The sequence below is a fragment of the Ammodytes marinus genome (genome assembly GCF_949987685.1).
Source record: "Ammodytes marinus genome assembly, chromosome: 3".
Lineage (NCBI taxonomy): Eukaryota > Metazoa > Chordata > Actinopteri > Uranoscopiformes > Ammodytidae > Ammodytes > Ammodytes marinus.
In genome coordinates, this window is record NC_137232.1 from 27,110,948 (window position 1) to 27,123,585 (window position 12,638).

At 38.3% G+C, this 12,638-nt stretch overlaps 1 protein-coding gene across 1 annotated transcript in view; it reads right to left on the bottom strand.

The window, feature by feature from the left end:
• The window catches only part of dync2h1 (dynein cytoplasmic 2 heavy chain 1), a 130,862-nt gene that overhangs the window by 38,548 nt on the left and 79,676 nt on the right, over positions 1–12,638 (bottom strand). The window contains exons 77-81 of the mRNA XM_080025000.1: positions 12,254–12,319; positions 12,055–12,105; positions 11,894–11,947; positions 9,601–9,732; positions 8,175–8,247 (exon numbers count right to left, since the gene is read on the bottom strand). Of these exons, the coding sequence (XP_079881126.1) occupies positions 8,175–8,247; positions 9,601–9,732; positions 11,894–11,947; positions 12,055–12,105; positions 12,254–12,319 (376 nt within the window). The remainder of the gene's footprint in view (positions 1–8,174; positions 8,248–9,600; positions 9,733–11,893; positions 11,948–12,054; positions 12,106–12,253; positions 12,320–12,638) is intronic.

A 12,638-nucleotide genomic window follows, 5' to 3' on the forward strand; every position in this document is an offset into this window, starting at 1 on the left:
CTAGGTGGCGCTGTAGCCCTTTCAACAAGTGGTTATAGAGCCACGTCCGGTTCCTTTACGGCAACAACCCTACTATTTATTACGTTGTCTCTTTCCACTTACTCGTGAAATACCCGGCAGATATTCTCGATCAAGCGCAGAATGCAAACTCCGATATGCGATCCTGTATACATGCAGGTAGAATGCCGACTATGAACACGTTATCTAGGTGTTCTTATCCGACTTCGCTTGTCCGTTAATGTGCCGATTTGTGTGCGAAGTAGATCGGATAAAGGTGTTTACATGCATTTTACAAGTCCTGTTAAAGTCTCATTTGTTTATTTACCTGATTATGAGTCTGCATGTAAACGCACTGCCTTTGTTAAAGTTAAAGTGCTGATAAGTTTACATGACAATAGAAAACAACTGATGCAGAAGAACAAATAACTTACGTAAGAGAGTCCTCACGCCAGGCAGTTACAAGCAGTATGTCATTCAGCTTGTGACAGTGAACGATCGACCCTTGAGTTAACATAGGCGAAAAGTATGTTGGTAATAGGGATGTGGATCATTAATTTGTATTGATATTGATACCATTATCGAGTCTCCTTATTGATCAGAGTCTTTATCAATACCACTATCGATACTTTTCTATTAATTTGTTGAAAAAGAACTTGTATTATTTCTTTAATTGCCTGTAAGATGATCAGAGCTCAAGATAGGACATTAAACAAGTCATAATTCCATAGTTACTATCTATTTTATATTGCTGAAAAAACAAGTTTTTCTCCAGAACTGTATTAAAGTTAATCTCCAAAACATATTTATATTTTTTACATTTGAACACACCATGATGACCTTATATTTACCATACCTTTGCCTAATATTTATATTACCGAGCCGACCTGAACACAACACATTTGACACTGTTAGAAACTTTTGTTAAGCTAACTAGCTCTATATCCCATGCTATATCCTGCCGATTTTAACATGGATTTGAAAACTGGATTACTATTTTTAACTGACGGGATTTTCTACACCGTCCAGTTGTGTGATAGATACCACTGCTTTGAATGACTGTTGATGCGTGCGATGCCGACTCTCCGAGCCTGTCTGCAGCAGCTATGCACATTTTATTTATTTTTTGGACTACCAGTAGACGTATAATGAGTTGAAGGGGTTTTTTATTAACCCAAAGACAGTTGAAGGTAGGCCTACAACACTTTTATATGCAGTCTATGATGCGGACCAGTGATAAGATATGACACTGAAGTGATTAGATTTTTAAATGACACGACTCTGCTTGACATTTAACATTAGGTCATGGGACCTACTGGACTCGATAAGGGTATCGATAAGCTCAAACGTTATTGATTTTCGGGTTTTGAATAAATCGGAACCGGGTCCTTAATAGAACCGGGTTTCGATCCCCATCCCTAGTTAGTAATTATAGAAAGTTTAAAACATGAGTTTCAAGTCAATTCCTCTCTACTGAAAAAATTAAGACCCTTTGATGTGGACGAAAGCTGCACAATTAGTAAATGAGTGGAGGTTGTGAGAACATAGTTTAGTTCATTGTTTTCATTGTCAATAGTGATCCAAAGGTGAATGGGTATGGACCACCGCTAAAAATGTGAGAAAAACTCTGACAGCCTAATTGGTAGAGTAAGCAGACATTTAAAAAACACAAGCAACTCCACAGTCTGCACACTCCTATTTTAATAAAAGCTTTGCACGCCTTGTTAGCTCAAACAAATGTCAACTCTATAGTGAAAATCAGCAAGAAGTTTTTGAAATTTTTTAACATCCCAAGTTGTACGCCTACTTAAGACTAATCTGTTGATTTGTGAAAGAAGCTCCAACTGCGTTGTTGGTGCAGTAGGCAGAAGTTTAGGTTAAATTAGAAATTCACAGTGTTTATCCTCTAGTGAATCACAATATACAGCTTTTCAGGCCTCGTTGGCGCAGTAGGCAGCGCGTCAGTCTCATAATCTGAAGGTCGTGAGTTCAATCCTCACACGGGGCAGGTGTTTTAAAGTGTGATGACAACGCCAAACAATGTGCTCGTCACTTTGTTAAAGGTCAAGTGCCAATACGTTTGTATGACACTAAAAAACAGCTGATGCAGAAGAAAAAAAGTGGCAGTCAGCTTGTGACAATGAACCTCAGAACATTGAATTAACATAGGGGAGAAGTATGTTGGGTATTATGGAAAGTTCAAAACATGAGTTCCAGGTCAAATAAGCAATTCAGGTCTATTTGAAAAATTAAGATCCTGTGATGTGGAAGAAAGCTGCAAAATTAGTAAATGAGTGGATGTTGAGTGAACATTGTTTAGTTAATTGTTTCCATTGTCAATACTGATCCAAAGGCGAATGGGTATGGACCAACTTTAAAATGTGAGAAGAGCTCTGACAGCCTCATTGGTAGATTAGGCAGACATTTAAATAACACAAGGAACTCAACAGTCATTGAACACTCTTCACAGTCTCACTCTCAATATATGGTTTTTTATGCCTTGTTAGCTCAAACTCACGTCAACTCTAAAGGAAAAATGGGCAAGACTTTTTTTTTAAATGTTAACATCTCAAGTTTAACGCCTACCGAGATATACTGTAACTGTTGTGACGGCCACAGGGTTGCCTTGAGGTATTGTAATACCTCAAGGCAACCCTGTGGCCGTCACACTGTCAATTTGTGAGAAAGGCTCTAACTTTGTTGTTGGTGCAGTAGGCAGACGTTTAGGTTAAATGAGAAATACACAATGTGTACCGTCTTCAGAATCAAAAAATAGAATTTTTATGAGCCTCGTTAGCGCAGTAGGCAGCGCGTCAGTCTCATAATCTGAAGGTCGTGAGTTCAATCCTCACACGGGGCAGGTGTTTTAAAGTGTGATGACAACAAACAATGTGCTTGTAACTCAGTGCATTTCCATGGGACAGCTAGATAGGATTAAGTCAAAAACCGATGTTGCCTCTCGAATGGACCGCGTCACTTGTCTGAGTATACATGGTCTTTCAGAGAATCGGATAAATGGCCGGAGCATGGCAGACTCTGCTACGCTAGGTGGCGCTGTAGCCCTTTCAACAAGTGGTTATAGAGCCACGTCCGGTTCCTTTACGGCAACAACCCTACTATTTATTACGTTGTCTCTTTCCACTTACTCGTGAAATACCCGGCAGATATTCTCGATCAAGCGCAGAATGCAAACTCCGATATGCGATCCTGTATACATGCAGGTAGAATGCCGACTATGAACAAGTTATCTAGGTGTTCTTATCCGACTTCGCTTGTCCGTTAATGTGCCGATGTGTGTGCGAAGTAGATCGGATAAAGGTGTTTACATGCATTTTACAAGTCCTGTTAAAGTCTCATTTGTTTATTTACCTGATTATGAGTCTGCATGTAAACGCACTGCCTTTGTTAAAGTTAAAGTGCTGATAAGTTTACATGACAATAGAAAACAACTGTGTGTGTGTGTGTGTGTGTGTGTTTTCATTTGCAACAATGAACACCTGCTGATTGTGCTGTTTTTTTACTTATTTATAATAAAGTTGTATTAATATGACTCGATACAAATGTTGTTTATTCAAATACAATATACCTCTGGGGAGCTTGAAGTTACAAAACATATTTCAGATCTCTGCATCAAGTCATATACCCTTTATCATAATGCCAGCTTATTAATCACAATGGTGATGAATTATTTCCTAATAATTGTCAATGCTTTTCATAATCAAAATGGTATGGAATTTAAATACAGAGCACAAAATGCGATCGTATTACCATGCATAACAAATAAAGCACAACAGACAGTATTAATTATTATTGCTTGGACAGCATTTATAATGAAGCTGATCACTTAGACGCCATGTTTTACAGTGATATTAACGTCTCCATAATCACTGTTAACATGGCCTCTTAATGCTTTAATAAAACGGGCACTAAATACACCGGCATGGTTTAGTTTCATTAGTGAGCACAGCGACGACCGGCAACGAGGAACGAGACATAAGGGATCGGTAGGCAAACGTAAAAGCATTTGAATAGAATGGATTAAGGTGCTTATTATGAATAACAGTAATGTTTGTTTTGCGAATTATTCGTAATTATAAAGTATAATCATCGATTCCGGTGTTGTTTGATAAGTCTGAATTGAAATTATCTTTGGGTGACGCTGGAGTCGAACCACCGTGCGGCGAGGATAAAGTGGTAGAATTGTGCGACAAACAAGCTATTTCCTTGGCGCAGTAGGCAGCGCGTCATAATCATAAGGCAAGGCAAGGCAAGGCAAGTTTATTTATATAGCACAATTCAGACACAAGGCCACTCAAAGTGCTTTACAGGGGCAAGATTAGAATACATAAAACATATTATAAAACATTTAAAAGCGAATGAAAGAAGCAAATAAAATGAAAACTCGATTTAAAAACATTTAAAAGCAAATAAAATGAAAATTGCAGGTTAAAATGGAAACAGAAAAGTCTTCAGACTCGATTTAAAAGAACTGAGGGTTGCAGCAGACTTCAAGTTCTCTGGGAGTTTGTTCCAGATTTTTGGTGCATAATAACTAAAAGCTGCTTCTCCTTGTTTAGTCCTAACTCTAGGGACTGTAAGTAGACCTGTCCCAGACGACCTAAGGGCTCTGGACGGTTCATAACGTATCAGCATATCAGTAATGTATTTTGGCCCTAAACCATTTAGTGCTTTATAAACCAACATCAGTATTTTGAAATCAATTCTTTGAGTGACTGGAAGCCAGTGTAAAGACCTCAGAACTGGGGTAATGTGGTCTACTTTTTTGGTCCTAGTGAGGACTCGAGCAGCAGCGTTCTGAATTAGCTGAATCTATAATCTGAAGGTCGTGAGTTCAATCCTCACACGGGGCAGGTGTTTTAAAGTGTGATGACACCACCAAACAATGTGCTCGTCACTTTGTTAAAGGTCAAGTAAGTTTGTATGACACTAAAAAACAGCTGGTGCAGAAGAAAAAAAAAAAAAAGTGGCCGTTACAAGCAGTGCATCAGTCAGCTTCTGACAATGAACCTCAGAACATTTAATTAACAAAGGCGAAAAGTATGTTGGGGATTATGGAAAGTTCTAAACATGAGTTCAAAGTCAATTAAGCAATTCTGGTCTATTTGAAAAATGAAGACCCTGTGATGTGGACGAAAGCTGCAAAATAAGTAAATGAATGGATGTTGAGTGAACATTGTTTAGTTAATAGTTTTCATTGTCAATACTGATCCAAAAGTGAATTGGTATGGACCAACTCTAAAATGTGAGAAGAGCTCTGACAGCCTCAGTGTTTTCAAGTGAGATGACAACACCAAACAATGTGCTAGTCACTTTGTTAAAGGTAAAGTGCCAATACGTGTGCACGACAATAAAAAACAGCTTGATGCAGAAGAACAAAGAACTGAACAGAATCCTCATGTGACGCAGGTACAATCAGTGCTTGTGACAATGAACCATCTACCGTTGAGTTAACATAGGCGAGATTGAAGTATATTGGGAATAAAGGGACGTTCAAAACAGGAGTTCCACATACACACTGTATTCCATGTCAACTACGCAGTTCCATTTAATGATAAAAACGGCGTCATATAGACGATAGCCGGGAAACAAGCGGAAAAATGTGTCATTGAGTGAAGATCATTTTGTCCATTGCTTTTTCAATTTAGGCAACCCCCATGTGGCAGTTACATTTTCATATCAATCATAAGACAAATCCCAATGGGACAGATAAATGAAAATGTACATTCTGTCAAAAGTTAAGTTTTGCATATAAATTGAAACTGTTCAATTCATGGCTTAAACTCCATTTTAAACCCCACCACAACATGATTGATGTATGACTCAATATCACTGGAGCACTATATTAGTATTCGGAGCTCAATTCAGTCTTTTTCAAATTCATATTCAAGTATATTTTGTCAGCAAATAATATTTGGATACACAAGTTATAAAACAATTGTAAAATACAAATTAGACGTTCATTTAAAATATATTATCGAAGTATTTGAACTTTGACCTAGTTGGTCGCTGCCCTTTCAAAGCGCAACCGGTGATATCAGCTGTAGTAGGCAACGTGATGTTACCAGAGTGAGGCAAACTAAAAGCGGCACCAAGCGCAGGAGGGAGAGAGAGTTGTGAGAGTGTGTTCCTAATAACTCTATAGGCTACCATAACATTAGCGCGATTTCGGAAGGAAATGTAATGCTTGGCGTAATGCTAACGTTAGCTTAGCTCAGCTGTTTGTTTACATTCAGCACTGCTATTCAGCCATCACCAACCGTGACTTGCTTGCATCATGGGAATAGGCGGTCAATAATGGATATAATATGGACACAAAAGACTATCAATATTGGATCTTTGTATGGATTTATATATCGCCGAAAAGATGCACGTTCCTGGATGAATTGATAAGCTCCTGTACGGGTTACGATGGCGCAGAGGACAGCTGATTTGGAACGGAAAAACCCCATGGGAAAAACAGCTGTTCGCCTCCAAGGGTAAAAATAAGGACTCCGACTTTACTACGGTTCGAAAGTTATTAAAGCATCAACAAACTACGCAGCTTGCTGTCTCGGCTCACACACTCGGTTTCAGTGAGTACATTGGCATTATTAATGTTGGTTTGATGGTGTGTTTTTTCTGGAACGAATATCCGAATATTCGCTCGGAAAAACCAACGAATAGTCGAAGCCTGAAAAATGCCATTCGGGCCAGCCCTAAGTATGTGATAAACTTTTTGATGGACAGAGGTAGTCGCAGGACCAGAGAGTAAAACTGTAACCTTTAGTTATGTGATAAATGTTGCTTTATATACTGTACGCTGTTAAAAAGGTCGATATTGAACTGTATAGCAAATAGCAATTTAGGATGACCATGTGATATTTACAATGAGATGATCAGAGAGGAAAACTTTATACTGGTAAATTTGGGTTGTGTGTTGATGTGACTTGTGAATTTGTTTCAGAAAGTTTTATTTTGTAAATACTCTTTATTTAATAAGTAAAATTGTTTTTAATTTGCAAGCTAAATTGTCTAAATAATAACTTTAAGAAGAAGTTAACAAAATGGTCAAAAACACACACAGACATGCTGATATTAAAGGACAGATTAATGTACATGTTCTTGATCACAAAATAAATAACATACACAGCTCAGCTTACATAAGCAGAACGTATGAACCTAAAAAAAAACACATCAGAGGTCAATTGGAATTTCCTGTCACACAGCACACACAACTTCAAATTACTTACGTACACACATTAACACCTGCATATTAATTTTACTTGACACCAATTAGCAGTGTTCCAGATAGTGCAGTCAGAAACCAAAACATCATTAGTATTATTTGGACCGAATGAATGGGCTCATTCACTCTCACGTTATAACTGTGTGTGTGTGTGTGTGTGTGTGTGTGTGCGTGCGCGTGTGTATGTGTGTGTGTATTGTGCGTCTGTCAGTATTGTAGATACAATTACATAAGAGAATAACGAGAGGTGTGGCTGTGTGTGTGTGTGTGTGTGTGTGTGTGTGTGTGTGCATGGCATTTTCTCAAGGATAGTGGAATTCTTACAGGGCTTGAAAGACACATGAAGGATAAAGAATGGCTCAAAAATCCTGAATGAAAGCAGAATAGAATAGTTTGCTTGAGTAGAGTGTGAAAGTAGAAGATGTTTGTGAAAAACAAAGCATTTAGCCAAATAGCTGAATCAGGGTAAAGGTGATGTAGTTAATCAAAGGGTATAAAGGAGGATCTACTCTTTCATTGTGTGTACTGCTCATTATTCAGGGAAATCAGTCTCAAAATTCAATAGGGCAAAGACTTACTGAACATTTTCGGAACAAACACCAACGTGTTTCACTATAGCACAGCATACTTGTCCTGCTTTGTGATAAAAACAGCTTCAGTTTATCATTTTAGCCAATATATTTTTTGGTCTGTTTACCCTCTTACTAGTCTAATCTAAGTGTACACAAGAAGTGATACGTTTATTTTCACTAATGTGATACTAATTTTTAGAGTATTGATCTGACCAAGTGAGAAAGAATAAAAGGAAAGAAGAGAAACTGTGTTCTCTGGTCCACAAGTTGAGGAGTTGTAGGGAGCTTAACTTAACATTGATTGAAATAATAATACATGAAAAAAATTAAAATGAAAGCCAGTAATATGGATAACTTACCCAGGGCCTGTGTGGCAAATGCTGCCATGGCACTCTGCAGTCGGTCTGGTCTGACTGCCTGAACTAATAACAGCTGAGGAGAGCAAGGAGAAAAAAGTTTTGAAAAAAAAAAATATATATATATAAGAAATTTGGATTCCTACCCATTGTCAAATTCACAGTGGCTATGAGAGTCAGTCCAGTGTGCGTACTTGACTTTAGTCATAAGTGGCTTCTGTTTTGTTCATGCTTTGAAATTAGATAAGTTACATCATATTTCATATATTCATATCTCAAAATGTAATAACTGCGGATGTGCTTAAAGACACAACCAAAGTATTGAATTTCTATTGTCATCACGTTGTCTACTACGTAATAGTGTAAGAAAAGACAATAGATTTCAAGCTGCCATTACAACCATAATAAAGGGAAAGGATTTTAAGAGCACACACCTCTGCCAAGTCAAGGTTAGTCAATTTTATTTATATTGGCCAATCACAAATCACAAATTTGGCTCAAGGGGCATCACGATGTGTACAGCATACAACGCCCTCTACACTTAGACATTTGAATAAGGAAAACGTCCTCAAAACAAAAGAAGGAGAACAAGTGGAAGGAAGCTCATGAAGAGCAGCTGTGGAAGGATCCTCTCCCAGGACAAGCAGACATGCAATAGACGTTGCATGTAAAGAATATGCTAACATGCTCAACATACAGTAAGGAACATCAGGAAGGCAAAATTATAGATAGATTAAGGACAAGGCAGCCATATTCCCTAAATGTATTCTGGAAAGAAAGGGTTTAATCCCTATCTAGATTTGGATTTATACCAAAATAAATTTAGTTAGGGACAATATCGCTAACAGCTTTTGGAGAACTTCTGTATGGTAGTAATTTTATTTTTATTTTTTTACATGAGGGCGATTTCTGTCAGTCACCATCATTTAAACTGGTTAATTTATGAATTTATGTGGCACCATCAACAGACAAACTAACTGCTATTACATTTTTGGCAAATGCCCAATGTGTTTTTCCTTCTAATGTTATACAGGTCACACATAAAGGAATTTGGCAAAAAAAAAAAAATCTAACAAAATGGTATTGCATATTTAAAAATACTTAAAACTGTTAATCAAAATATTTATTGCACAACATTCAAAGTTAGCAAACAAAAAAATCATAATGAACCAACAAATCCAGGGAAGATTGTCGGTATGCATCACAGTTAAAAAGATGAAATGTGCTTCACAAATGGTCACTTTGGAGCTATCTGAAGATTACTCTGCTTACTAAAAGAGAAACAATCAAACAAACTGAGGATAAAACACAACTTGCTTCGCAGTGGTAACAAATACGTAGAAATGTAAAGTGTGTGTAGATTTTTGTTATAAAAAGCTGCTCCTTTTAGCAGATAAAATGAGTTCTGAGTTTTTGATTGAAAGCTGACCTGATGGAAGGGAGTAATCTTCTTGGCAATTGAGGATGGGATTTCCTGTTCACACTGTGAGCTCCGCGAGAAGGACAGCCAAAGGTCTGAGTCACTCAAACACAGGGACTGGTAGAGGGCTGGGAATGTAGCCTGTGAAAGACAGATGGCAAAAGTTAAAAGGGTGAAAGACACTTCAAGAAAAAAAATCTTTAGATAAAGGGGTCCAATATTAAGCTCAGTAAAGGACTGCTTTACTGATATTCTATTCTTTTACTGGCTGGATAAAATATCTAAATGTCAAAATAACTCTTTACTAGGGCTGTCAAAATTATCATGTTAACGCAGGGTGATTAATTTCTTTTTTTATCGCAATTAACGCATGTGCAGAATGATCCGCCCCGTGCATCCCACCGGCTCTGTAGCCTGGTCCAACCAGACCATCGTACTTCATTTCATTTGTACAGAAGGTCTGGAAGTGCTGTAATTGGCAAACGTTCACTCACTTGGAGGCGGGTGTCTGTTGAAGTTTAAAACTATTGGATCTGCCCAGTGCCACTCTGGATTAGCCAACCAATTGCATAACGTTTGGTCGTCACATGTGTCATGAGCCGGCTTCTGGCGGTGCGTTCCAGTTGGACAGGGAACTCGGAAATTTCCGACTTCACTATATTGTGGTCTATGGATCTACCGGTACCTGGCAACGGTAACTTGTTAGAGCCTAACGTTTAGTTAATTGGACGAGAGAGGTTGTCGGCATCCATACTTTCGCGAGTAGATGCACTGGAACACAGACAGGTCGGAACTCGGAACTACCTAGTCGGAAATCTCCTTCTTCCGAGTATAAAGGAACGCAGCATTCAACTGAAACTGGAGCGCGACTTCAACGTCATCGTTCTCAGCCACTCGCTGATTGGACACACAGAAATCTGTTCGCGCAGGATCCCAATAATACGCCCAATCACCAGACTGACTACTGAAGGTAAAATGAAATTTGGCCGGATGTAGGTAGGCGGGCGGAGCCAGGCTACCGGCTCTGTACTACAGCCACTCAAACGTTGCGGCTGACCCAGGATCAGTAGCTGCGCGCAGCCAAACATCACAGCACGCTAGCCCATGCCGTGTTTTCAACTGCTAACAGTCACGTCTGTATCGGGGGCATAGATAGTATATAAAATCAACTGCCCCCCCCCCCCCCCACATTTTTTTTTTCTAAATCCCTGTGTTTTGAAAGATATTTTAATTATTTTACGGATGTAAACATATTTTTGAAACATTCTAAAAAAATGTGTGCATTTTTAAACACATTTTTTAATACATTTTAACATCTTAATCCAGTGTTTTAATCCGGCTTCCTTTAATGGTAGTGGCTGAGTGTGCAGCGGAGTGAGAAAGATAGGCAGACAGACTGTTCACACACCCAGTGTTTTTTCGCTAGTGCCTCCAATGTCCTGCTGGAGGAAAATAGTAGCCAGCGGAGAGCCAGACCCTCCTAGGGGGGCCCGAGGGTATGCCCCCCCGTGAGATTTTTTTTCACCCTTTTAAAGTGAAATGCATGAATCTGGTGCACTTTGAGAGGAAAATATGAGGAATTTTGTGTGAAAAAATAATTTGGAGACACTGGGTTTGATGAATTAGAAGCTATTGAAGAAAGACACATGGATTTTCCATAAAAATATAAATTTAAAATAAAAAATGTATGCAGGGTCCTCTTGGTGCTCTTTTTCTATAACGAGACCTATTTCTCTGTAATATAATGAATGCATGAAGAACTCTTGTCCAGCTATGCCGTGATCTTAATATAAAAAAAAAAAAAAAAAAAAAATCATATTCATCCGCGCCCCCCCTGCCATGACCCCGCGCCCCAGTTTGAAAACTACTGATATAGCCTATATTTGCCCAAATACATATAGAGACAGACCAATTGAATTATGGTGTGGTAGGTATATATTTTAGTTTGATTTAAATTAATTTTTAGTATTAAAACCATAATTTGGATTTTCAATTAATAAAAATTCTAATTTTAAATGTACATATCCACCTTCTGTCCTTTATCTTTCCGTTCGTACAACAATATACAGAGAAAATTCGAATTTTTTGGGCATATTTCGAATGGTAAAATGAATCGTGATTAATCGTGATTAATCCACAGAATCCTGTGATTAATCTGATTAAAATTGTAATCGTTTGACAGCCCTACTCTTTACATTATTAAGCATTATTCTGTGCAGTAAATGGTGTAATAAAGTACATATTTTGTGTTGCCTGTGTACGTTTATGTACTGTACACTAGTATGTATGTCACTGTGTTTACTTTGAAGATGCCGACTGCTCCTTGCCTCTCCTGGTCAATCCAAGAGGGGAACTCCTGCAGAGAAAGGAGAGGTGTAAGTCAAGGACAGAAATAACATGTTGGTGGAATCATAATCTCAAAAGTAGAAGTTTTTAGTTCCCCAGAAAAAGCCGCACTCTTACCTCTTTCTTAAACATTTCTCCTACAATGGACCCAGTGAAGACATCCCATTCCTACAGCAAAAAGTAGTGTTAACATTTGGCAGGTTGAAAAATTAAATTTCTAAATTTCATTTGTCACTTAAATCAGTACTGAAGAAACCTAAATATCAATTATGATGAATCCTAAAAATGCAGCTGCTGAATCCACAAAGATACTCACATTCTCCTGGAAGAGTTCAGGGTGCATGCCTTTCACAAAGTGCATAGCAAACATCAACTGGTCGGCCTGAGACAGAAGAAGAAGTGAGTGAGAGACTGAGCCTCAAATCGAACTTCAAACAAAGGGGCACTTTACACGACAACACGAAACACGAAGGCTACGGCTTCACAGTAAAAGCATTTCACTGGCTAAACATTAATAGCATTTCACTGGACACACGTGAGTTGACTTTTATTTTGAAGTACGCCTAACAGGAAGGTATCCGCTCACGAAGCCCCTTCACTATCAGCAAGTCTTCTGTTTTTACGAGTTCAATGCGGTGAAATAAGAGGACAGAAAGCTTGTCTTTTACAATATTCCGTTTCCTCTGAAAACATGTGTACGG